The sequence below is a fragment of the Marmota monax genome, unplaced genomic scaffold (genome assembly GCF_021218885.2).
Source record: "Marmota monax isolate L192 unplaced genomic scaffold, Marmota_monax_Labrador192_F-V1.1 WCK01_AAM20220418_F8-fsc00086, whole genome shotgun sequence".
NCBI lineage: Eukaryota > Metazoa > Chordata > Mammalia > Rodentia > Sciuridae > Marmota > Marmota monax.
The window spans coordinates 1,902,159-1,928,430 of NW_026693086.1; the positions used below are offsets into that span (position 1 = coordinate 1,902,159).

General features: G+C 44.8%; 1 protein-coding gene across 1 annotated transcript in view; it reads left to right on the forward strand.

Annotated features, from left to right (window-relative positions):
* Positions 1-3,557: 3,557 nt before the first annotated feature.
* Cacng3 (calcium voltage-gated channel auxiliary subunit gamma 3) overlaps positions 3,558-26,272 on the forward strand; it is a 78,742-nt gene continuing 56,027 nt past the window's right edge. Inside the window, exon 1 of the mRNA XM_046454628.2 lies at positions 3,558-4,804. Coding sequence (XP_046310584.1) covers positions 4,594-4,804 — 211 coding nt within the window. The 5' untranslated portion in view covers positions 3,558-4,593. The remainder of the gene's footprint in view (positions 4,805-26,272) is intronic.

Sequence of the window (26,272 nt, forward strand, 5' to 3'; positions counted from 1 at the left end):
CCGTCATCTTGAGCACCACCACTGACTGGAAATGCTACACACACAGGCTGCCAATCAGATTGTCTCTTCTGGAAACTTGGACAGGAAACGAAAACTTCTTCTCATTTTTAGTCGGGTTAGGTTCCTTGAATAGAAATGACACGGAGACTCAACATCTCGCTCCCATCTTGAAGATCAAAGAGTAGAGAAGGCAAAACAATTTCTTCCAACTAAAAAATATGAAAAGAGGAGAAGATGAAAAATGGAACAACTGTCAAAACTCCTGATGGCTTTGTCTTTCCTAATTCTAGTTCTTTGTCGAGGCCTCATGGTGCCTGGCCTCACGGATCCTTAAAATGTTTGCCACATCCTTCTACCAAGCCCCCCATTTTCTCAAGCTAGTGCCAGCGAATTTCTGCAGTTTACAGACAAAAAAAATGTGCTCACTAGTACAAATCCCTCACTACATAATTGGCCTCTGGGGGAATGAGGACTATATCTTTGTTCCAAAGTATGGAGCAGATTGTCTTGCACTTAGTAGGGACACAAGAAGCAATGATTGAATTGAATGACTTGTTGGTGCTCCTTAAATAACAGAGCCACTCTCTCTTTCTTTATGCTTTTATTAGTGCATTATAGTTACCCACAACAGTTGGGTTCATTTTGACGTAATCATATATGCAAGGAATTTGATCTACTGCATTTCAGGCCTGGACTCCACCTCCTGCCCCTCCATTCCCTCTCCTCCCCCTTCCCTCTATTCCCATTTATTTATTTATCTTTAAATAAAGATAATTTATATATATTAAATATATATAAATATGTATAATTTAAATAAAGATAATTTATCTGTAATAAAGATAAATGCATTTATTTATCTTTAAATGATGATTTATAGATATACATAAAGGTGGAATTAACCACTTTCACGGGGAACTCACTTTTCCAGAGGTGAGTAACTGATATAAAAGGATGAGCAGGAAAAAAACCACACAAATACGCTGTGCCAGCTACTCACTAGCTAAGAGTCAGATGGGAGAAAAAAGTCTTAAGAGAATCCCACATGAGTGTCAAGCTGTCTGAATGCTCTGCCAGACTCTTGCCAGATAAGTAGAATCAGAAAGGGTCATCAGCCAACACAGAGGACTGTCGCTCCTTGGCTTTGAGGGAGGGCTCTGGGAATCTCTGGGGGCCCTGATTGATCTGGCGAACGAGCCCTCTAGTGGCGAGAAATGGAAATTGCACCTAGACTTGGAAACAGATTTCTACGCACCGTGTACACACCTACACGTTCTATTGAATGAAAGGATGAGGTCACCCCCTAGTAAGTGGGGAGGAATTATCAGGAACTAACTGGCGGTCTCCCTGCCTCCGCACTCCCACTCCAGTCAGGTGTTCTGACTTGCTCCATATGCAGGTTCAGGACTTCCCACACTCTCTGATCAGCTTCTGCTCTGGACAAGAGTTACAGAGGATGCTCTTGCCTAACCAAGGCAAAAGCTCAGTGTACATCGCCATTCTTGCAACTCTCTTGGGTCCCCTTTCTCCACGTTGTGACTGTGATTGTTACCTTCATCTACCTGGGTTCCTGACCCCTTCTTCCCACCAGCCTACCTGGATACTTGATTCTTTCGCAGAACAACTTCTTGACCACCACACCTGGATGTCTGGGCTCTAGTACAATCTGAGGGGTGGAGATGGACCTGCTCTTCTTTTACTGCAGATCTGGTGAATGGAGCGATTGGCACACTCTCCCCAAGGCCCCTTGACTTTCTGTCAACCTGGTCTTACTTTGATAGAATACCTTTCTCGCCCCTTACTGGAGTCATGCAAGAATAAAATGTCTTGGGGTGACTGTTGGGTCAGTATGAATTAGTTCATATTGCTTAAGTTTCTGAGAGTGGGAAAGGAAAATTCACTAATTTAATAACTTCCACCAGAAAAGAACAATTTCACCTCCCTGTTATACATGGCCTTTTCCTTAAAAAAAAAAAAAAAAAACTAATAATAACCAAGGCAGGATATTTTATGGAGAAGAGAATTTTCATTAGAGGAAAAAGAAACAGCACTAAGTTACTGGTAGGAGGCTTGGTACAACTTACTCCATTATCTGCTGGGGTATGGCTACATGTGATCCTGGCTACAAGTTATGTGTTGCAATTCTTTTGTTTATGCAGCAAATTTTCAGTATAAAGCATGATACATTCACATGAAATCAAGCACATATGTGTAAAAAGCTACACATGCCAACCTATGATAATACGCATGCTCACTGCTGCATGTTTATATCAGATATGAGCACATGGGCCATGACAGTGCTGCATATACACAGCCTTTGCAACAAATCTCCAGGCATTCAGAACTCACAGCAAAGTTGAACACAGCACAGGTAAACATTCAAATACAAATCATACCATAATGGCGTATTCAAATCAATGCATGCACATACATGTATATCTAACACCATGAATGAAGTCTTCAAATGACCTTAACACCAAATAAAAACAGCAACGTCATGGAGAAGTTGGGAGTGGCTTTTGAGAGCCTTCTGATACATGCTGCTACTCAATCAATGGAATAGTAGTTCTCAGACAGCCAGAGATGGCTCCGTGGCAGTATCTTGTCAGTGATTATCTCCTATTACATTTTTGTCCAGTAAAATAACACTTAACTGTGACAGCTAGTTGTGGACACATCTCAGGGACAGCAGAAGCAACTCAAGCAGCCTCGATTGCAAACACTCAACCTTTGACTGTATCAGTCATATAATAGCACAAGAAAAAAAAACATAAGAGCTACTCTGTAGAATGTCTTCAGTCAACTAACTCTGTGGGTGCTCATGTGTGTGCTGGAAGACATGGTACTGGCTGGCTCAGGGCTGATCCTTTGCAACATGGTCTATTTCCAAAGGAGAGAGCTTTCAGGTATGCAAAGGCATTTGTACTTTGGACTAACAAGGAAAGCAGCTCAGACTTCACCTGTTTTGTGGTCTGCCTTCGACATGGATGTTAACAAATGAACATCACAGGGAGCTCTGGAAAGAATCTGACATTTTCAATGGCTCAGACACCTTGGATTCATGAGCCCCTCAAATGTAAAGGTGTTAACATATGTAAGAGGTTTATGCAGAAACCCAAATCTCATATCCCATCACTCAAGGTCCCTGATATGTGAACAACAGAATATGCGCATTTAGTTCCTTTGGTCCTTTTAGGAGTACATGTTCATATTTATATGAAGAGTTCCCTGGTCTGATCTGAGCACGTTATCTCCCATGTAAACCAGAGCTCCAGAGAAAGGAGGGTAGACATATTGGTTTGTTTTCTGGGGAACCAAATTGAGACAGACTATACACAGATGCGCCTGTGCCAACACTTTTGCCGGCCCAAGTGAGCCACAGAACCGTCACCCAGACCCGTCGGTCCCTTTAAGAAGGCTAGGTCTCTCCGATCTTCTCTGTCCCCAGTGGGTTTCCAGCAGCTCCCGCAGCAAAAAGCAAACTTGCCTGGCTCCCGGGGCCCGGGGCGGGGGAGGGGAGTTGATTGGCCACGGCTGCGTCGGGTGGGCGCGGAGAGAGCGCCAGAGTGCGCTGCGGGCTGCTTCCCCTTCCCCTCTCCTTAACCCTTGGCGGAGCGGAGGACGAGGATCGTGCCGCAGCGCCAAGAAGCCAGGGCGCTGACTGCCCTGGACTCCCGAAACTTTGCGCGGAGCGTGGGCAGGACTAGACGGAGCCGAGCCTGCTGCCTGGCCGGGGAAAGGTGCCCGGGGAGCGACCCTGGTGCATCCCGGGTCCCTGGCCCAGGCGCAATCCAGGCAGGGGTGCAGCTGCAGAAGGGAGCTGTCCGTTCAGCACCACGGACCATCCAACCCGGGCGGGAGGAGCCGGAGGCCGGGCAACAGGCGGGGAGCTGTCCCTTCAGCACCACGGACCTTTGCCCTCCCAGGAAACCAGGCGGCCCCCGCCCAGGACTCTGCCTTTTTCCCCAGTTTGGGCGGGGGTGTGGGGAGCAGGCGGAGAGCTTTCCTGGGAGGCTGGGGAAGCAGTGAACACTCTTCTCAGCGATCGCCTCCCAGCAGTGCTATTTTTTGCCATCCGCCCTCACCCCCAGCACACGCGCTCGCACACACACGCACGCACACACACGCGCGCGCGCGCACACACACACACACAGACACAGGCACACACGCGCACACAGACCTCTCCGGATTTCTTTTCCTTGAGTCTCCAGGGGGCTGTGAGGAGCCAGGCGCATCTCAAAGCGAGCTGGAGGCTCCAGGCTCTGAAGCCATGCCCTGCACGAACCCTTGTCCTTACCAAGCTGCTGAGGAATGAAAGGAAGCCAGGGACCCTCCGAAGGCAGCAGTGATGTGGACCAACCCCCTGGAGCCAGCACCCTCCCGAGGGCCATAGACGACCCAGGGAACTGGAGAGAGCTCAAGACAGGAAACCCCAGCTTTCCTAAAGTCCCCGTGGATGCTGACAAAAGGAGATCTGAATTGTGGGGAGAGCCTGTCCTAGGTTACACAGCTGCAGAGTGATTTTTTCTCCTCCGGCACTGAATCTCCCCCCCCCCCACCTCCAACCCCCAGACGTCCAGAGTACCATGAAGAATTATGAGGATGTGTGACAGAGGTATCCAGATGTTGATCACCACCGTGGGAGCCTTCGCAGCTTTTAGTTTAATGACCATTGCAGTGGGCACGGACTACTGGTTATATTCCAGAGGCGTGTGCAGGACTAAATCTACAAGTGATAATGAAACCAGCAGGAAGAATGAAGAAGTAATGACCCATTCGGGGCTGTGGAGGACCTGCTGCTTAGAAGGTATTTACAAATTCCTCTCGATGGCTCTGAATTATCCAGCTTCTGATATCTGGTGGGTGTTCAGGGAGCTGTGGAGGCAGTGGTGGGGAAAGAGGAATAGTTGGGATTATTGCTGAGAATGTGCAGGTCTCCAGACTGTTCCCAGCAAGACCGATGCTGTGTGGGATGGAAGTGTTGGATCTTGTTGATTGTTTTTGGTGTAAGCTTCATGTGACGAGATTTGGGTGACACTCGAGGCAGCTTCTGCAGTTGAGATATCTCGAAATCCAGAATCCTCGGGCATGTTGTGAACTGCTTGGGTCTCTGGTTAGAGAAGAGGGTCTTCACAGTTGCTTTGATTGCATTTCAGTGGTGGGGTGAGGAAAAGAGGAAGCCAAGATAGAAGGGAGAGAGAGAGAGAGAGAGAGAGAGAGAGAGAGAGAGAGAGAGAGAGACCGACCCTGGTCTGACCTGGTGCATCCTGAGCTATTTCTTAACATAGTCTTTTCAGTTTCTTCTGAGTTTGGTCTAACTAGATATTGTCATAAACTTCCAATGCCAACCAGTATCAGGGTAACATGTGGAAACCCCCACCTCCTGCTACACACGTTTAAAGAAAACTTCCTTATTTATACCTGTGTCATTATTTTGGATCAAAATAAAACGGAAGTGTTAGGAATTGAATCCACCTGCCTTCATTCCTAAATCATCCCCAAACCCCACAAATAATATTTCATGGCATTTACATAAGGTTGATTCCCCAAGAACTGCAGCTCATCACTTCTAATTCTAAAGATTAAAGGATTTGTTCTACATTATAATGAAGAGGACAGAGCCATTTTAGAATGGGTAGCCTATCTCACTCTTGAACTTGTTTCACTACATGAGGGTTGACTCTCGGTAGCTCTGGGCAGTGCCTGGGTATCATGGGGAGAGAAAATAGAGATAAAGAAGAAAATCAAAGCCCTGTGGAACCTGGATGCCTGAGGGAAGTCACTGGATTAGAGGGACAGTAGACAGTTTTTTTTTCCAGGCTTCTGAGGAATCTGTCAAGCTTATCACAGTGATAAGCAAGAAAATATGGATTTCCTATGTCCTCCCCTCCCTTCCTGTCATAGCTCTCTATACCTGCATTCCCAGTGGCTGATATTGTCAGAGCTTCTGGAGAACTTGCATTTATGTAAATGTCTTAGGAAGTCATGCTATGACATCACTCACTAGTGTAATATTGCACCATCCCTGGCCTTCTTCCCATGCCCTGACTCTGAACAACTGCTCTCCTGACTGTAGCGCTACTACAATTGATTGTGTTTCCAACGCATATTTGCAACTGGTGGGAAGCCCAGGTAGGAAGGGGCTACTTAAATTGCAACTATGATCATGTGAAGTCGAAAGACCCGAGCAAGGCTGCAAATGACCTGTGTAACCTTGGCCAAGACCTTTGCCCTCTCCAACTCTCAATGTATCAATAGGAGCAATGATTAGTTTGCAATTGGTGGTCTTGCCTAAGCATTCTCCAACAGGTTTACTGTATCCAGGGCACTGACTGAAAATTGTGAGATGAATCTTTCTTAAACATTGACAAAATGTTAATATTTGTGATTCTTTGTGATCATGCACAAGCTGGATGGTGAAGTCATTTTCCTTAGGAAATTCCATGAATTCCTTTTCCTATGTTGGCAAGAAGGAATCAAATTATATTTTGGTGATACTGGGATATGGTGAACGTTTGGATGCCTACATAGTTCCAGAGATGGCATTTAAAAAATCTGAAGCACCTCTCAAGCCCCAAATGGCACATAGGTATATCATGTTTTAGTCATTTATAGTCCTTCTGCTTCTTGCAACTAAACCTGGAAGTACCCAATGAAACACCAATTTTGGCTTTCCCCATTATACTCTATGAAAAAAAAATCTGTCAGAGCAGAAGTGTGGCCTAAAATTTCTGAACCCTTGCTCAGAATTTCTCAAGTGATGGTTTCCTCTTTTTTCCCAACATCATGTCCTACACCCACAATTTGCACAAGGAATTGGAAATCCACCCAGGCTTTCTGTGGGCTTGGTGGGAGAAGTGAGAAATTGACTCAAGAAAGAACTGGATGAATTGAAGATGTGTTCTTAGGCAAGTGAATTCTTCTGAGAAAATTCATTTGCAGTCTTCCTACAATTTGGCCCAGCTAAATCATTTTTATACTTTTGAAATATTAAATACAACAAGATGCACAAACATTAATGGATCACAACAAATTTTTTAGCTAATGTATACAGCCCTATCACTAACATGTAGATGGGCCTGGCTAACATTTGAAATGGGATTCTTTCTTAATATACCCAATATATCAAGTGTTCGAGAAATTTGCGGGACCCTTTGGTGTCTGTATGGTAAGATACAGGCTGTAGGCAACATCTATTTCCATCCTCTGAGATTGAAGATGCATAGCCATCTCCTATTTGGTATCTCTTTTCTGTCCCCGAGCCTCAACATCTTCATCTTCTGGTCCTTTATGTATCCAAGGAGACCAGGGGTGGGAGTGGATCTTGTAGCTCAATTTTCTTACAGAGCCAATCAGAAGAGTTCCTCCTTCCATACATTTTTAAAAGCCAAGAGACAATGTGGCTAATTTGTCCAAAAGAAGAAAATGCTCAGGAGGGACATGGCAGTTGTCTGCAAGTATCTGAAAGGCTGTCATTTGGAAGAGAGATTTGAAATGTTCTATGTAGCCTCAATGTGGGTAGAAGTAGGGACTAGAGTTAAAAATAAATAACTATCCAATGGGGAATGGGAGTCTCCAGGAAGCCTTGGAGTCCCCAACATCAATGATATTCACATAGGAGAAAATACCTTCAGTTGTTCCTTGACTTGACTAGACATTGGAATCTCATGATGAGTTTTTCTAAAATAGATCATCAGAACCCACAATTAAATCTCTTGCTTCTATATGTCTATGATGGATCGCTAGAATCTGAATTTTCTAAGTCCTCCAGGTAATCATGAGGTTCAAGCCAACACATATTGAGTATTTACAAGGGGCTTGGACATGACTATGTTTGATAATGAGGATCACATCACTCAAGGAAGAGAAGGATATTTCCAGTTTTTATTCCCATAACCCACCAGAATGTCATTTATCTTTAGCCCTTACTACATGCTAACACTGCTCTATGAATTTCAAAAAAAAATCTTAAACTTTTGATGAAATGCTTTCCTGTTCAGAAGAGCTCAGTGATGTAGGTACAATTATCATTAATCTCATTTTATAGATGAGGAAACTGAGGAAAAAAAATTACATAACTTGCCCAAGGTCACAAACCTCCACTCAGCAGTCAATACTTAAAATCTACACTAGGCTGCTCCTCAGAGCATTTGCTAGAGAACATTAATTCGTGTTCTGATGGATAGTTTGCTACTGGTACAAGCATCAGCTCAGGAGAATGCCCAGCCACATGGGTTTTTCCATTCTAGAAGTCCCTGATCTCAGAACACTCAGCCTGTGTGGCATCAGCAGGAGAGCAAGAGCCACCAGATACCACCAACTCAGAGGTGACAAAGGACACACTTTGAATGAAAAAAAAAAAAAATCAACCTATGTACAGACACCCACACTGAGAAACCAAAACGAATGACTGACTCATTATCTGGAAGAGCATGCGAGGTATTCACAAAGTAGTGCCCGCCCTAACCTGCAGCAGGTTTCCAATGGCAGCCCGTGAACTGGAGTGAGAACATGTGCAGTATGGAACTCTCTCATTAAGAAAAACCTCTTCAAGTCCTAGCTACAACCAAAGCAATGTATTTCATGGGTAGAAAGACCACTGGCCTAGGAGCTTAGAAGCTCTGGGTGATATATTCATTTAATGTTACTAACAGTTAGCTCCATCGTGTGACTGGTTGTCCTCCATTGGAACCCAGTTGACCCAATTCTAAGAAGAAGAACTTATGGTGAGATGAGGGAGTAAGAAATACAAATAAATGTCCGTGTGGCCTAGGCAAGCAGTGTGAAGTGTGAAACAAGTATTTCAAAGTCCTCTGGATTCTATGGGGCAGGGTTTTAGAATACATTTGGGAAGATATATGGTACCTGAAACTTGGTCTCAGTGTGGGGGCAGTAGGGAGTGGTGGGGACTGTGGCAAATTGAAGGGCACAAGCACCATCTAAAAAAGCAACTATGACTTGACTTCAGTTGATTTTCACCTCGGGGAGATGTGCACCCAATGGGGCCCAGAATTCCCTGTAAAGAAAAGCCAGGGTGCAAAAATCTCTTCGATTTTAAAACGCGGGCAACTGGTTTGCCTTCTTAAAAAATCTGGCATTAATTGTTTCCATTGTAGCTGAACCTGGCCTACGGGATGCCAGTTTTGAGTCCCCCAAATTGCCTCAGTGCCCTTTCTAATCCAAATTTTGGATATTTTCATATCTGATCCCTAAATTGTCCTTTATAAGCCAATAATCACTTTTTCAATTCATTTTTTTTTAAATGAACTACTAAGAAAAGAAAGCCCACTTAGGATTTTAGGACAGGGGACTTAAAATTTATGGAAAAGAGGTTCAATAAACTGCTGTTTCTGCTCCAGATGGGCCTAGATGACACCAAACATCTGGCTGAAAAACTGGAAAAAAAAAATTAGCCAGTCATTAGAAGTTCCCCCATATTTCCTCGTCTCCAGATGGTTGACTTTTTCAGCCAGATGGGGTTCCAGCTTTATTTATGTGTTCGGAAGGCTTCAGGGAAGCTGCAAAGATGTGGTTGAGCATGAGGGGAGACAGAGACATCCCAGTTATGGAGGAATTCCTGTGTGCCGAGCCCTGGGCTCCGATGGGGTGACTCACATTTGGCATCTTCTACCCCCAGGAGACTCGGAACGCCATAAGGACCCCTGGGTTTGGAGACACGGCTGCTTAGACACAGTTCCTAAGTAGCCCCTTCTGCTCCCCCAGTCCTGGACTGAATGCCACACACCCCCCCTTAGCCATGGGTGTAGAACGTTCTAGAGCTCTTCTCCCTGTACCCTTCTGTATTCTTCCTCCTCATCCACAAGCCCCCTCCCCCAAACACATAGGAAGGAGGCTGGGGTCCTAGAATAGGCGTGGGTGACCTGGCCGTGTGTGGGTTTAGTCAGGACTGGGCAGGAAGTAGAGGTCAGAACATAAGCATGATGAACAGGCAAGTTTCCACCGACTTCCCACCTCAGCTACAGCCCCCCTGGCCCCTTCTGGAACCTCCCAGAGATTCCTAAGATCCATCAAGTGAAGGGTGAAGAGCTGACCCCACAGGCACCCTCTCGGCCCTGGGAAACCATCTGTTCTTCTGGGCTGGCCTTGTGCTTTACTGATGGCTGAATATTTGAAATCTCATTCTGAGTTGTGTCATCGCTGGTAGAAAGACCCTCCTTATGTTTTTTCTACCTCTCCTGTGTGACTCCACAATCCCACCCATTTTAAGAAGTAGATGCTTTGAAAATACTGTTGTTGGTTTCACCGCTCAAAATTGTATCTTCTGGATTAGGCTAAAGGCCCGTGGCTGGCCTGTGTCCCAAAGCTGGGTGATCAGTGTGGTTTATTTGTATGGGGTAACTAGTGGGTGTCAAAAAAATGATTAAAACAAGGAATCAGGCAAAACGAGGGTGCATTCTTTTAACGTTCTCCCAGACTGTGTGCAACAAGTTCACCTGAGAAGTCATCTCATTCTCTGGGGACATATATGTTTAACTTTGCTGCTGCTTCTTCTTCTTCTTCTTTTTTTTTTTTTTAATAAATTTGGACCTAGCTGCTGCATATCCCCTAGTAGAAACCTGAGAAAATGCATACATGTAATTTTTGGTCAGTAGAGGGACACATGATCTCTGTTCATTAAAAGAGATAACCCCAAAGATTGTGGATTTAGTACTTGCTTTCCGGAACACGAATCCGTTTTATATCTAACTTAGCAATCTTACTTGAGAACTTTTTCCCTGAAAAATAAAATAACCCAGTTTTTCCCTTCCTTATAGTTGAGTTGGAAAAAAAAAAATCTGACATAAACTCACTACGTATTTTAGAAGAATTGTCTTTTTTTTTAAGCAATTTGAAAATTATGCTATGACATGGGGAAGTCCCCCCAATGAAAACAATGTTTCTGAGGTTGAAGAGAAACCTGGAAAACCCCAAGGCTGATTTCCTCCTCCCACATCCTTGTGACCCTGGCAGAACGCACCGCTCCAATAGAGGAGCCGACGTGCCTTCACAATTTATTCAAGACCAGAGTGGATGCTGGATAATAGCAGGGGTTTGGGGCCCTGGTGGAGTTGTGGTCTCATCTGGATCCTCCCACTTCCTGACTGGGGGACCTTGGAAGTCCCTCCCCCTCTGAGCATTATTTTCCTTACCTGCCGAAGGGGAGAGAACAAAAATAGCAAGTGCTCGGAACGGTTTTACATTTAGTTCTTGTGGCTCCTTCAAGCTTCTGAGTAACACATTGGCCATGAGCTCACGATTCATTCATTTTAGACAATATCTATTTGCAAAGAAAAATGGTGGTTAGCCTCATATACCAATTTCTCCCCTTTCTCCAAATACTTTGAGTTCCTCTGCCTGTGGCTCCAAGAGAATCATGCATATCAAACAGGGGACCTGGGAAAAAGAGAGACTAGTATCTCATCACCAGATTGGATGTGCTCAGGTACCAGTCTCAGGAAGGGAGTTGGGTGGGGAACAGGGTGGGTAAGTGATGGGGCAGCCTTTTTGGAATGGTGATGCCCTGTGCATGGACTGGTTCCAGTGATGGAGAGCTGAGTTTGAGCCATTGTGCGCCTGTCCCCAGGCAAACTGCCCCTAGCCAGGTCTGCAAGTTGCTTGTGAAGACATTGCCCTACCCAAAGCTGTCTGGCCTTGGGGTCCAGCCGAGGCTGAAAGTCACCCACACTCCACTCATCAGACTCACACCTTGGCCCAGAACTCTGTCTACCCAAAGGGAAGAGGATCTTTTAAAAAAAAATGGTACAGGTCAACTTGGGTACCAACAGCATGGGTCTGTGAGTGGCTGATAGCAGGAGCCAACGCTGAATAGGAAATCCTGCCCCAGAGTTAGATGTGCCACATCAGGGAAGGAAGTGGCAGTGGGAGGGCACCCTAAGACTCTCCACTAGTCAATGCATGTTCCCTGCTGAGAGTCAACATGTAGGTCCCCGCCACACAGAGAGCCCAGCCGTGGGTGCTGGCTGGAAAAACTGTAACAACCAATCAGAAAGATTTGCAAGGTCACCCAGCAAAATGAAGTGACAGGTTGATTTTTATTTTCTCTCTCTCTCTCTTCCTGCTCTGGTCATGGGTCTCTAAGGGAAATGGGATTTGCTATCGTTTGGAAGCATAGAAATCTCCTCCCTTCCCGAGGAGAGCCAGTAAAGCAGAGATAAAGGAGGAGCATTCTGGATTGGAGTGGCATTTCAGGGGTCTGCTGAGGCTTGCTCCCCAATGCCGCAGGTGAACAGCAATGTCTAGAAACTTCTCAGCCGAAGAGATATCCCTCCAAGGAAGGGGCTCATCTGTGGCTACTTCCTGTGAGCTTGGGTGGGACAGCTACCTCCAGAGCAAATCTTCCCTCCTTCCTGGAATTGGTAAGCCAGAGAGGCAGTGTTATGGATCATGAGGGTCTGCTTTTCAGGGAGCTATAGGAGGGACAGGCCATGAGAACCAACCCCAGAGAGATCCAAGGACCAGGCCCTGAGCCTGCCTTTCTTTCTTTTTTCTTTCTTTCACAGATTCTGACACACACTGATGTCAGGCACTGTTCTCAGGAAGCACTCTACAAACACTGCTTCATCTCCACGACTTCCTCCGGAGATAGATCTTATTATTATCCCCATTTTGCAAAGAGAAGTGTGCAATCAATCAGAGGCAGGATTCAAACCTCACTCTCTGCGGTCTTTTATTACCTAATGCCGGCCTAAACAGACTGCGCTGATCTCATAATGGGCCTTGTCTACTTCTGGTTTTTCTGCTCCACTAGCAAGAGGACGGAGGCTCAGAGGGTAGCTTGTCCAAGATCATGCTTCTGGGTGACAGGGACGTGAGCCTCAGCCTCACTCGCCCTAACCATCACACTACACTGCCTTGATTTAAAAGCCCAGGCCTAACGGGCTGGGTTTCCTTCTACCTGTCTGCTCTGATGTCAAGGAGAGTGTGGTATCAATCACTAGCTCTGAGCCATTCAATGACTAGGAAAAAAAAAAAAATTACTCCAACAGTTGCCACAAGCAAGGTCAAGGTCAAAGAGAAAAAATAGTGAAGCCAATAAGAGTTTTAGCCTCTGTAGCACTCAGCTGTGAAGAAGCACTGTCTCTGGAGGTTCAATGCAAATTTTTATTTTAAAAGGTGACGTGTCAATCATTTGGAAGTGAGAAGCACAGGCGTCTGAGGGGGGCGGGGCGGTGCACGTAAGCAGACCACTGGAGGGCCTCACATCTTCCCTACCGGGCCAAGTGTGTGCAAACTTGGGCATGCCATTAGGTTTGTGGCTGTCCCCCTCCCTGAGGATTAATCTTGGCACAGTATTTATTTGACCTCTTTGAGCTTTCGACTCTGGGTCAAGCAGAAGTCAAGGATTCCATCCCCAGTCCACCTCCTGGTTTTGGGTTTGGACAACTCTATTCCACAGGCAAAATCCATCTGCAGCCAAATCCCCAGTGCATCCCTCAGAGGCCAAAATCATCTCTGAAGAGCACCAGTCAGTGCACCCATGTACCACCAGGCCTGATTCTTGCTGACCTTGGGCTTGAGTGGACCAGAAATGGGCAGATGGATGAAATTTGGGGCGGACAGGTCCTAACACCAACAAATATTTTGTTACCATCCCCAAACTCTATTCGCCACCTTTCTCTGAATCACCAGCCTAACGCCAGAGCCTGGGGTATATAGTAGATGCTCAATAAATATACATTACTTTGTTGCTGGAGGGAGGATAACTCAATTACCTTGCGCTTCTCCTGGTGTAAGCACACTAATCCCTAACGATTGCTGTTCTGCTCCTGAGTGCTTACAAACCACCCTTTTAATAACATATCCTATTATGCCAGTCATGATTTTTTTTTTATAATTCAGCAGCCTGTAGTTTATGGAAATCTGGCTTTCCAGTCTTGAAAAAAAAATCTCCATGCTATTTGTCATCTGTTATTTTCCATTTTGTCCTTGAAGATTGTCCAGAATAGTTCAACCATCGCATCTTAAAATTCCTCCAATACCTTGGGTGCAAACTTGTTGTGTGGACATATTGTGTATACACCCAGCAGACTGCTTCTATTCCTTGTGCCTAAGAGTCTCTATATATATTTAGTTACCTGGACGTTTAGGAAATGGAATTTCCACTACTCTATATTCTGTAGCATATGCTGTTTGGTATCATGCATTGCTGCTCTGGAATCCGATAATACCTACCTGTTAAATGAGAGAGATTCAAAAACTCACGGGTAACGACTGGGGGGCATCTTCTCTCATCTAATCCATTACAAAATTCTACTGTCGCCCCTGGAAATTGGTTTTGGCAGAGGGCAGTTAATAGAGATGCATATTTACAACAAATCATTTTGACCCTTTGCAAATCCCGGGGCCGCAGAACCAATTAGCTGTTTCTCAGCTGAAGATGCCTTAAAAATCTGCATCACCCCGTGAGTTCGGATTCTTCAAAATATTGCTTTTCACCAAAGATGAATCTGGCGTGGGATCAAAATGTTCTAGGTGTTTAGAGAAAAATAAAAAAGATCAAATCAAGAGGCAATGATGTTAATCAGAGTCAAAGGGTCTACCGTGCAGCATAATAATTGCCCCTTGTGCCTTTGCACTCTGCGATGGGGGGAGGATTCAGCTCCTGAGCAGTGGGGAGATGGCAGGGTTAGGGATGGAAGGAATTATAAGGTCTGGATCAAGGAAATCAGGGCGAGGCCAGCTCTGGAGGACTATTTGCCAGCGAGAGTCCCTGGGGCTTAGCTGCAGGGACCTCTCATCGCCTTAAGAAGTAAGGAATCATTTCCCAGCACAAGGGACTCCTTCCAAATTACCCTGACACGGGGCGCTGGGGTGAAGTGGACACCGAAGTTTGAGCTTCCTTGAGAAGGGGACACTTCATTTACAATGTGAAAGGGGCGAGAACCAAGTCCAGTGGTTGCTGGGGGAAGGGCATTGAGGCAAAAGGAATAGCAACTGCAAAGACCTGAGGTCTCAAGGCAGCTGTGTGGCTGAGGAGGAGGGAAGTGGGTCAGTCGAGGTCCTGGGGGAGCCAGGCCACCCCCAGGCCTTGAAAAGAGCTATAGGGACTTTGACTTTGACTCTGAGCAAACTGGAAGCCTCTGGGGAATTTTGGACTCCTGTTCTTGAGTTTGCCAGGTCTGAGTCTTCTCCAAGGTGTCACCTGCTGTGGTTCGTCCTGTGAGTGTCCCTTCTTCCCTCAGGCAAGAACTTCAGCTGTCTCTTTAAAACCTTTGCCCAGCTCTGTCCTCAGCCTCCTGGTGACAGGGCGCCGTGAAACAGCATCTCAGCCTTGTCCTCCTTCTTCCCCTAAAGAGGAATCCGTGGTCCCTTATGATTCTCAGTGTTTTAATTCTCCCTGGGGCAGGGAGGGGGGCGGTTTAAATAAAAAGTGACATCCATGTAGAAACTTCTGGCACTGATGGAACCTTGCAAAGATCTTGCAGTCATCCTTCCTGCCGGGCAGCCCCTCTCCAGCTCACAGATCTTCTCCCACCCCTGCGGCTCAAGCTAGCACGTCTTCCCTGCAGGCCCCCCATCCAGCCTGGAGAGCCCATCAGTCATGCTAAACGAAGGGTTTGCAATTGGTGGGTACTCTGGCCGGGGTTCCCTGCCCTCTGTGTACCTCTCCAGCAGCCACTGTCTGCTGGACACAATGCCAGGTCCTGAGGACTTGGACGAGGACCAGGGAGACAGAGTAGGTAAGCTAACAACCATGAAGGGGAGGTGCAGGCAAAGATGGCGCACCCAGGTGAAGCTCCTGCAGCATCGAGTAGGAGGCCCTGGCTTAGTCAATGTTGGGGTTGTCATGGAAACGCTCCCTTAGGGCTTCTGCCTCCCAAAAGTGCCTGGTCCTCCGGAGGTGCTCGAAGCACTTTTGCAGAACACACAGAGGCTTGTGGAGAACACACCACCGAGGACTGTCCTCTCCTGGTCCTGGGAGTTGGAATCCAAGGGAATTCAGACCTCCTGGCCTCTTCCCCTTAGGCAAAGGGGACAGAGATCCTTGAGGACCCTTTGAGTGATCACACATTTATTATTGAAAAAAATTATTATTGAAAAAAATTGACCCTGGCTATTCAATTATAATGGTTTTCTTTTTTGCATGGTATTTTTCCTGGTGTATTTTCTTAATCAAAATACTTTCAAAATGTATAAGTGAGAGGCTGGGGCACAGATAGAGAGCTTGCCTAGCACGTGTGAGGCACTGGGTTCGATCCTCACCACATAAAAATAAATAAAATAAAGGTATTGTGTCCATCTATAACTAAAAATCAGAAATATAAAAGTCATGCAAAAGCACATTTTTATTTTTATTTTTATTTAAAAACATTTTAAAGCCCACGTCCTTTTATTTATTTATTTTTGGTACTGGGAATTGAACCCAGAGGTGCTTAACCACTGAGCCATATTCCCAGCCCCTTTTTTAAATTTTTTATTTAAAAACAGGGTCTCACTGAATTGCTTAGAGCCTCGCTAAGTTGCTGAGGCTGCCTTTGAACTCACAATCCTCCTGCCTCAGTTTCCCAAGCCACTGGGATTACAGACATACACCACCAACACACATTTTTTTTAATATAACACAAAATCTAACTGAGTTTATCTTTGTACCCTTACTATAATCTCATCCACTCCTCCTTCCCCCAAAATGATTGCCATTTCCATTCCAATGATTGCCATTGCCATTGGTGAATAGCTAATAAATATCATTTCCTTATTTTTCCACCCTACCAAATCAAAGGGATGAGAGAGGGTATGATTTTCCTCTTTGAGTTCAAATTCTTCAGAATCTACTCAAAAGCTTTCTAAAATCTATCTTATTATGTATAAAGGCACTTAATCATTCACACTATTTTAAAAATTAAATCAGAGAGAAGGGATTTTAATGAGAGTCACCCACCTCCTCTTCCCCAGTGCAAGTTATTTTTTTAACCATTTCTGATTTGGTTCTGCCGGTGTTCACCCACATCCCTAAATAATATGTTTGTCTATTTCTTGATTTATCATCTATTGACTTCCTGCCATGATACGGGAGGACTGAGCTAACTTACTCCACCCTCTGTATCGATTAACTTTCTAATTTTTAAAAGTAACATAAATCTTCATTTCTTTTCCCACTCACCTTGGATAGAATGTCTTAGCCTCCTGCTTTCTGGGAGGAGGATGGGCACATCCTCCATCGGCCTCTACCTGTGTCTGTTGGTTATATCTGTTCCTCATTGTCAAGATTCATCCGGGTGCGTCCTGTTCTGCGGCTGCACCAATACCTTCCCTGCTTGGGCTGTGGACAGACTCTGAAGTTGGACAGCCAATGGCCATGATGATGACTATGTAGATCACATCCGACTCCAAGCGAAGGGGTTTTCTGTCAATTCCCCTTTCTGGCTTCGATGTCACCATCTCTGAGTCACTGGAAGGAAAATATCCAAATGGTGTTCACCAGTTGCTCAAAATTATGTCGTGTGTGTTTACATCACAGTTGGGCAGTTTAGTACAATTTTCTTTTTTTTTCCTGGAGTTTCTGAAGGACCCAAGGGGGTTTTTAACATGTTCTTTTAGAGCAGAATTAGGTTTTTCAAAAAACACAAGCCCTGTGTGTGTGTGGGGGGGAGATCTTTCTGGAAGAATTACTCCTCTTTCCCCACCTCTTTTTCCTACTTCTTCAGTAGAGTCTGAGGTTGAGAATTCAAACTCTCCCACCATGAGCTCAAGCAAGCTCGAAAATCAAGTCAACCATATAGGACTGTCTGACTTCCGGTGCGTCACTTAAGCTGAGTTGGTTTCCTCATCTAGATTATCATTGCACCCACTCATAAGGTTGCTATGGGTACTTAATATTTGGATGGCACTTAGAAGAGTGCTTGTCACACATAAGTACCAAGGTGGTGGTGGTGTGCTTATCCCATTTTCCCGGAATAAACAGATTACACAGAATCTCCTCATCTGCACTGTTCTGTCAACAGCAGGAAATCATCTGGGCCATGGCTGCTGTATCCCCTAGAATTTTCTCCAGCCTCAGAGAAGACTGAGGCAAAGCCAAAGATACAGTTGATGGAGACCCCTCCCAGGGAACCAGGCTCACAGTCTTTAGGGACCAAGTCTTGGGCCTGATTCTTTTCAAAGTCGTTGATAGGGTCATCAAAATGTTAGGAAATCTATGTCCCTAACATTCTCCTAGCTTCTCAGTGTTCCTATTCTTGTAGCTTCTCAGTGACAGCAGCAGGATTCAAACTCGGGTCTTGCAAATCTGAAAGCCAAAGTCCTTAATTCCGATGCTACAGCCCAGCCTTCTCAAGGGTGGACTTCTACCAGAGCCAGGGGGCAGGGACGCAGGCTTCCCAAGATCCTTCCAGAAAGTCCACAGCATCAAAACTATTTCAGAGTAATCGTAACCTCCTGTTTGCCTTTTTCATTGTGTTGACATTTGCACTAATGATGCAAAAGCAGACATGGGTACACCTGCTGGAGCCCGATCACAAACCATGACAGTGACTCAGTCGGCATTGTGTGAATTACCACCACTCCTAGGCAGAGAAAACATTAGTGTCACTTTAAGATATTCCTGGCGGAACAGCAAGAAAAACAGAAAAGAAAAAGTGTTCATTTTATTAAATCTCAAGGCTTGAGCAGTCGATTTTAATAGTGTGGGTAACACAGTGGGAAGCATCTTCGAGGCACCTCAGATGCAAAGCCAAGTGCACTGGTGGTCTCTGGCAAAGACCCTCGGGGGACTGAGTCGTGAGCTGCACTCGCTGCTTTTCCCCCCACCACTACCCCATGAAACGTCATATTTATTTGAAAGAATGACTGACAGGCAAATTATGGTTATTCAGACTTGGGTATTTGGCAGATTTTTTTTTTTCAAAAAATGAGCTAAGTAAGCCTGTCACTTCAAAGAAAGCAACTAACAGTATTTGTTGCCAAGGATAAAATTCAAGGTTTCAAGTGAAAATTCCAATTTGGGAAAACTTGTATCTGGCCCCATGAACCAATGTGATGTTCTTTTTTTTTTTTTAATATTGTGTACTGAAATGTGGCAAATTTAGAAGACCTGCATAAGTTAGTGAATCAATATTTCCCAGATAACCAATGCATATGCCCAGGAAAAGATCCATTCAAGGTGCAAGATAAGAACAATGGCTTTTAATAGGCCAGAACATGAAAAGCTAATTAATATGGTTTCAGATTCTACATTGCAACCAGCTTTTAAGAATCTACACTTGTTGAGATTTGGTGTAATAAAAAAGAACAACATCCACAAATATTTTCGCAGGGTATTCAAATATTCCTCTCTTTGCCATCCACATATTGGTGTGAGATTAGATTTTCTTCATTTACTTCGGCCCAAACAACCTTTGGCCAAGGATCAAATGCAGAGCCAATGAGAATCTGACTTCTATGAAGCCAGACATTGAAGAGGGTTGCAAAGAATCTAAAAACAAATGCCACTCTTCTCATTCAATATTTTTTTTTCTGGAAAGTATATTATTTTTTTTCATGAAAATGTGTTATTGATGGTAATGTGCAACTGGGGTTGCTCATCACTTGGAAATGAATTGAAAATTTAAAAGTTTTTTTTTTTTTTGCTTCTTTCTAATTCAAGAAATACCAAATAGATACAAGTCACAAAAACAAAAAGCTCAATCATTAAGCATGAAGCCAGACGGAGAGCAAAAATTTGAGGTCTGTATTTTAATTCTGATGACAAATTTCAGATGGTCCAGGAGAGACACTGAAAGAGTCATTTTCTAACCTTGTCACATTGGCTTCTGGGCTTGCCTTTCCTTCTCCGGTGGGAGATGAAACACGGTCCCTTGGTGAGAACTGCCTTCTCTGTTTCTGAGTTCTTTTTTAGTTGCAGCTAAGCAAAGCCATTGTTCCTCCATTGCAAGAGGCAATGGGGGACTTCAGCAGCCCCCGGAAGAGGTGTCTTTGATTAAAATGCAGCCCTGCTGGTGTAAAGTCTGATGGGGCCCGGAGGATGCGTAGCATCTTGTGTCTTTGTTCACAGTGACAAAGCCAAGCCACAACTCCACGGAGTCGGGATCTAAGTGCAGGAAAACCATGCTGTAGCTCCTCAGGCGTTTGGTGGCTTAAATTTATGTACTGTCCACTTTCTACCCTATAAGCACAGAGACTTCGGTGAGGATGCAGAGTTTATAGGATGGAAGGGACTATTGGGAAGTCTCTGAACACACACTCCCCTTGGCCCATCTGCTGCTAGGTTCTAGAAAACAAAGAGAAATCAGAAGAAAAAATAAGGCTGGGGTCTGCAGCCCGGTACATCTCTTCTGTTTCTTTGTTGCTCGCCCAGCCCCACATCTGTTCCTCTTTTCTCCTTCTGGGAATGGAGTTCTCATTTTCTTTGGGGGATCTCTACGTCACCCTGTTCACAATCCATGTGGTTCATATGGAACGGACCCAAGCCCAGCTCTCAGGATGAGTATGTGACCTAGGAATGACCTTGAAGATTATCATAAGGCACCTGGAGTTTATACCAGGCCAGTGATTCTCAACAGGGACATTTGGCCATGTTTGTAGACATTTTTTGGTTGTCACCATTTGGAGGGGAGCGGTACTGGATCCCGTGGGTGAGGCTTGGGAGGCTGCCAAACACCTGGCAAAGCACAGGGCACCCCCCACACCCACACCAGCAAAGGACTATCAAGTCCCAAATGTTGAGAGCATCAAGGCCGAGAACCTGCTGGGAGGGGAAGGGGGAGCCATGGGAGGGCTGTAAGCAGAGGGGCCATGTGACCTGAGTCGGAGCTTTTACAGTGAAGTGGCCTCATAGTAACAGACTGTGGCTACTGCAATCGCCCTGGTAAGAGAGGACTTGAGAAACGTGAAGCTCATGTGATCTGGAAATAGACATTTGGAAACTGGCCGAAGTAAAGAGCAGAGGCTTAGTGGGGAATGAGAACCTCGGGTAAGCTGTGACACATAGCGCGTAGGTCCAGACACAGAGCCCTTGGGAGCTTCCGCATGTCACAGTAAAGTCATAATCTCCACATCTAACATTGCACGTGCCACACCTGCTACGCTACATAATTTACATGATCACATAAGCAACTCTTACTGTCCCCATCTGGCAGAGAAGAAAACGTACACACAGAGAGTTTAAGCAACAGACCCAAGGCCACACAGGTAGCTATCACCTGAGACAGAATTTGAACTCAAAGGCTATGAGGCCATGGCTTCCCTCTATAACCACCAGGCTACCTACCCAGATGGAGAAGAAAGAATCTTCCAGAAGAAAAAAATCACAAGTCTCAGAAGAGCTGACGGATGCATGAGAGTTAGGGAGACCTAAGCAAGGTTTCATCTGGAGGCTCCTTCTGGCTGGACTGTAGAGAGCAGAGTGGGGAAGGGAAGAAGAATAGTTGAAGATGGATTATGAGGACTTAGTGCAACAATGCAGTAACAATGGATTCCCATATTAAGGAAGGGGCAGAAGTGATAGAGGCTTCGGCCAGCACTTTGGCAGATACTCAGAAGCAAGAATCGGACAGAATTTCCTGACGATTCTATGTAAAGGGTGAGGGAGAAGGAGGTCAAAGACTCTTCCAGCCTTCTGATCCCCTTCAGTGACAGCAAGCTCAGTCATGGAGAGGTGGCGAGTTAGCTTTTGAACACGTCGAGTTTGCAGTCACCTATGTGACATTCAAGCAGGGCTGTTGAGGGGGCCACTGGATCGTCTGCTGTGGTGCTCCTGGGGACATCTTGTCTAATTATTTCTACGCTTTCTGATCACAAAACACTCAAACATGCACATCCCAACCCCCGCTAATTGTAATCGAGACAACCCGATGAAAAGGCCATTAGGGGAGATTCCGGGTGACAGATGAACTGATGTTAAAAGTCCGCGTGCGACATCAGGAGGTCACCGCGGTCTAATTGGGCACGGATAAGGTTTACTGGGTCACGGGAAGCAAGTTGTGCGTAACCATTCTGTCAGCCCCTTGCCTGCTATTTCTGACTTATCTTCTGGTTTTGAGTGAGCATTAAGGAACCCTTTCATAAATGGTGACCTTTCGAAATTTGAAATGATGGTTTCTGGCTAATTTCCATAGCAGCCCTGGGGCTGCTGTTTGAAGGTCATGGGCTGGAAGCTCTTGACTTGTCTGCACCCTGTGCTCTCAACCATAATTTGGAAAAGGGCAGTGTTATTTTCATCCTTAAAATGCCTATCATTCAGATGAAGGAGCATCTTCATGGTTGTGTGGTCAAACATGGTTTGAGGATGAAAAATGTAATAAGCTTATTTAAAAAAATAAAATAAAATAAAAAAGACCAGACCCAATCTCTTGTGCAGAATTCAGGAGCCTTTTGCCTGAAGTCGTAATAATACAATAATACTGTCCATGTTACCTGGAAGTCTCTGAGTGGCACCAAATTCTGTTTTAAGACTGGAGATACAGAGAAAGGAGAGAACCTGATTGGTTCACATAACTGGAGAGTGTAGACAGGGTTAGATGTATGGGGTTGAATCTATTGTTTCCTTTGCTTTCTGCACCGACTCTATTTTGAAGCCATGAACGGGCGACTCAGGAATCCACCACGATGCTCTTTTCCAGGCCAGAATCCAGCATGAGTAGGCGTTTCCTGCCCAGCAAGCAATTCATTGGCTGGGGTTAGGTCACGTGCCCACGACTGAACCAATCACTGCAGGAAAGGGGTCTCAAAGAGCTGATTGGCTGAAGCTCAGTCAGGGGTTCCAATCTAGGAGTAGGAGAGCCAGAGCGCCCCCGAGCCCCCAGAGACAGGTGTGCTAATAAACAGCAGCTGTGATTGGTGGGCTGCTACCTGTCCAGAACTGTTCTAAGCAATGTGCAATATTTTTTTTTTCTCATTTGTTCCTTATAATGACCATTTGGGGTAGGTATTATTTTATCACCTTTTTAATCATGAGGGAAAAAAATAGTGATAATAAGTAAATTGTCCCAGGAGCCACCACTGATAAAAGACACAACCACAGAGAGGTGAAGTCTCCTTCCCAGAGACCCCCAGGAGATTCCAATAGTGGAATCCCGATACATTCAGGCAGCCTGAGAGCCCAGCCACAGCCTTCTGTTACCACCCTGGGAGAGGATGGAGTTTCCAGATGGCCACTCTAACTTAACACTCTGCAGTCACAGAGGCTTTCAAATATGACTTCGTTTTTTCCCCCTCCCAACAAACTTTATGAATGAGACTGGATGCAAGAGCAGCATTCCCATCCCCCATGAGGAACCTGGGGTTCAGATTCATTGATCAGCTCTAGATCAAACATGGAGGCAGCTGGGCCACAGAGATGAGTGGAATCTCATGCCCACCCCTTCTGACCCCGCAGCATCGGAACCTAAGAGCTTGGTAAATGTTCAGGGCTTATCCCAGGCTTTTCCAGAGGACTTACCTACATGTGCCACCCCCTTGCTACTTTCTGTACTCCTTATAGGCAGAGGTCAAAAATCCCAAGAACTTGGACACAAAATTACCCTCGCAGACTATAAACTGTAAACCTATTTATGCATCAATGTGTCCATGTGAAATTTATCTTTTGTCAAATTCACATTCATGCATAATAGATATGCACACATACACACATAAAACAGATTGATTTCTGAATATTCTAATGTGATTTTTAATCTATATTTTTATTTCTGAGATTCTGTCATACTGGTTTTTGAATTAATGTAGCTTTGCAAGACTCTGAATACTACATGGGCTTCCTTATCGATATCTTAACTCATGATCTGATTTTCCCAGCAGATGTTCTGACTGTTCTATCAGCTTGCCAGAACAAAACTGGGATAGCGATAAAGATTTAAATAATAGATTTATTTGGGCACAATCAAAACATTGATTTCATATTTTAAATGTCTCTTTTATTTGTTAATATTCTATTCTATGTCTTTTAGAGAAATTTTAGCATTTTTCACATTCAAGCTGGGGATAGTATTTCTGGGTAGTTTCTATATTTTGGGAAAGTCATGTTACTTTCCAGGATATTTTCCAAGTTATTAATATTACTGCTATAGAAGAAAGCTACTATTGATCTGTGATTATCTATTTGTAAGATGCTTGAACTTTTCTTTTACTGGTGCCTATTGTAATTAATTTCATTTAGGTTTCTGGTTATACAATCCTTTTTTTTTTTTTTTTTTGGTACCAGGGATTGAACCCAGGGGCACTTTACCACTGAGCCACATCCCCAGTCCCTTTTTATATTTTATTTGGAGACAGGGTCTCACTGAGTTGCTTAGGGCCTCGATAAATTGCTGAGGCTGGCTTTGAACTCACAATCCTCCTGCCTCAGCCTTCTGGGCCACTGGGATTACAGGCGTGAGCTACCACACCCAGCCTCAGTTGTACAATCTTATCGTCTATAAATAATAGATAAAGCTTCACGTCTCCCCACATTTCTTTTCCTTGGGATGAGGTTTAAATCGCAGTGTTAGGTAACATAGTGGCCATGGACCACCTTGCCTTACTCCCCACTGTAATAGCTTCCTGTGAATGGTACTATCAAAATGTCACTACATGGCATAAATGTCTGAGTAGACATCTCATAATTCACACAAGCCCAGTGATCTGCATTGTAGTAACTCCTCTGAAGTGAAAATTTCCTGCAGGATTTTACCAAGAAGCAGGGTATTTTCCATTGGTTGAGACAGGTCTTCTATATTACTGGTATTTATCAAGGTTTCCACTAATGTCTAGCTAACTAAGAATTTCAATCAGGCAAGGAGGTTTATATATTTGGATATCTATTGAAATTATAAAACTTGTTTGTTTTGTTTTTAGTAGCAGGGATTGAACCTAGGGGCACTCAACCACTGAGCCACGTCCCCAGCCCTTTTCATATTTTATTTAGAGAAAGGGTCTCGCTAAGTTGCTTAGGGCCTCACCTAAGTTGCTGAGGCTGGCTTCAAACTCTCAATCCTCCTGCCTCAGCCTCCTGAGCTACTGGGATTACAGGCGTGCACGCACCTGGCTGAAATTATAATTTTTTAACCCTTTTGTTTTATTAATAGGACAAGCTGTATTAATGCCTTTCATCTTAGCAAACTAAGCTTCCATTCTTTGTAATAAATCCTTGGGAGTCATATTTTATTTTTTGTTATAATGTTGAAATAGATTTGCTAAAATATAATATGGGATGTAGTCACCTGATCAAATGATTTTTCTATACTCTGAAATAGACTAAAATGGCAGGTAAATGTTCGTATAAAAATTTATGACCTGGGGCTTGCCTTTTTTCTTTTCTTTTCTTTTTTTGGTGCTGGGGATTGAACCCAGGGCCTTGTGCATTCGAGGTCAGCACTCAGCCAACTGAGCTGCATCCCCAGCCCCTTCCTGGGGCCCTTTGAAAGTGGTATATTAGTACCTTCTTTCTCATTTGTCAATATCAGGAGTCATTTCTGTTTCCTAGAAAGCCTTCATTTCATAGAAATGTAGAAATGTTGGAGTAGAGCGTTCAACAGTGTGATTGTTTACCACTTATTTTCTTCCAAGTCTGCCTTTTTTTCTTCTCTGTTTGCTCATTTGGTCTCCAACTGCATTTTTAATTGGTATCCTCGCCTCTTCCAAGATTGTGCCACGAAGTTGTCTTTCAGTCTTCAAACTTCAGGCTTCGAGTTTCCATCTTTTTCTGGGCTTTCTCGTGTATTTTTGAAGAGGTTGAGAAGAACCGTTGAAGGGAAGCTCGCCAAATGCCATTTTGAGTAATAAATTCTTGCTCCTGGGTGTTTTTTTTTAAAACCCATATTTAAAATTTCATCTTGTTGAGGTTCACAGGTTTTAGTGTGAGGAGATCCTTTGGGGGATCCTAACCCACATCTCGCAGAGTCACTGGCTGTCTTGGGGAAGGGACATCTGCCGATGGGGTTGACTAGATTATCACCTCTGTTCTCAGAAAGTCATTGGTGATGTCATTGGACAGGGGAAAGTTCCCGGATGCAGTCCTGGGGTCAGGGAGGCGCTGAGCATCCTCAGCGCCGAAAGTCGCACCTGTGAACTCCGGTGAGGTTCCCTGAGCGCCCCGAAGAGCCACGCCCCCCCGGTGCAGGTGGAGTCCGGGTTGTTCACTCCTATTTCCCACACGCTCCAAGACTGACTCCGGGATCCCCTGGTGCTGGTCTGGCTTAGACCCATGAAGCCAAAAAGATGTGACCCCTGCTCTCAATGGACTTAAGTAGGAGAAAATCCTTTCTTGGTTGTGTGATGTCCTGTAGCGCAAGGTGACCGCACCATTATTTTCTTATATGTGTGAACGTTGATAGTTCTAAGTTCC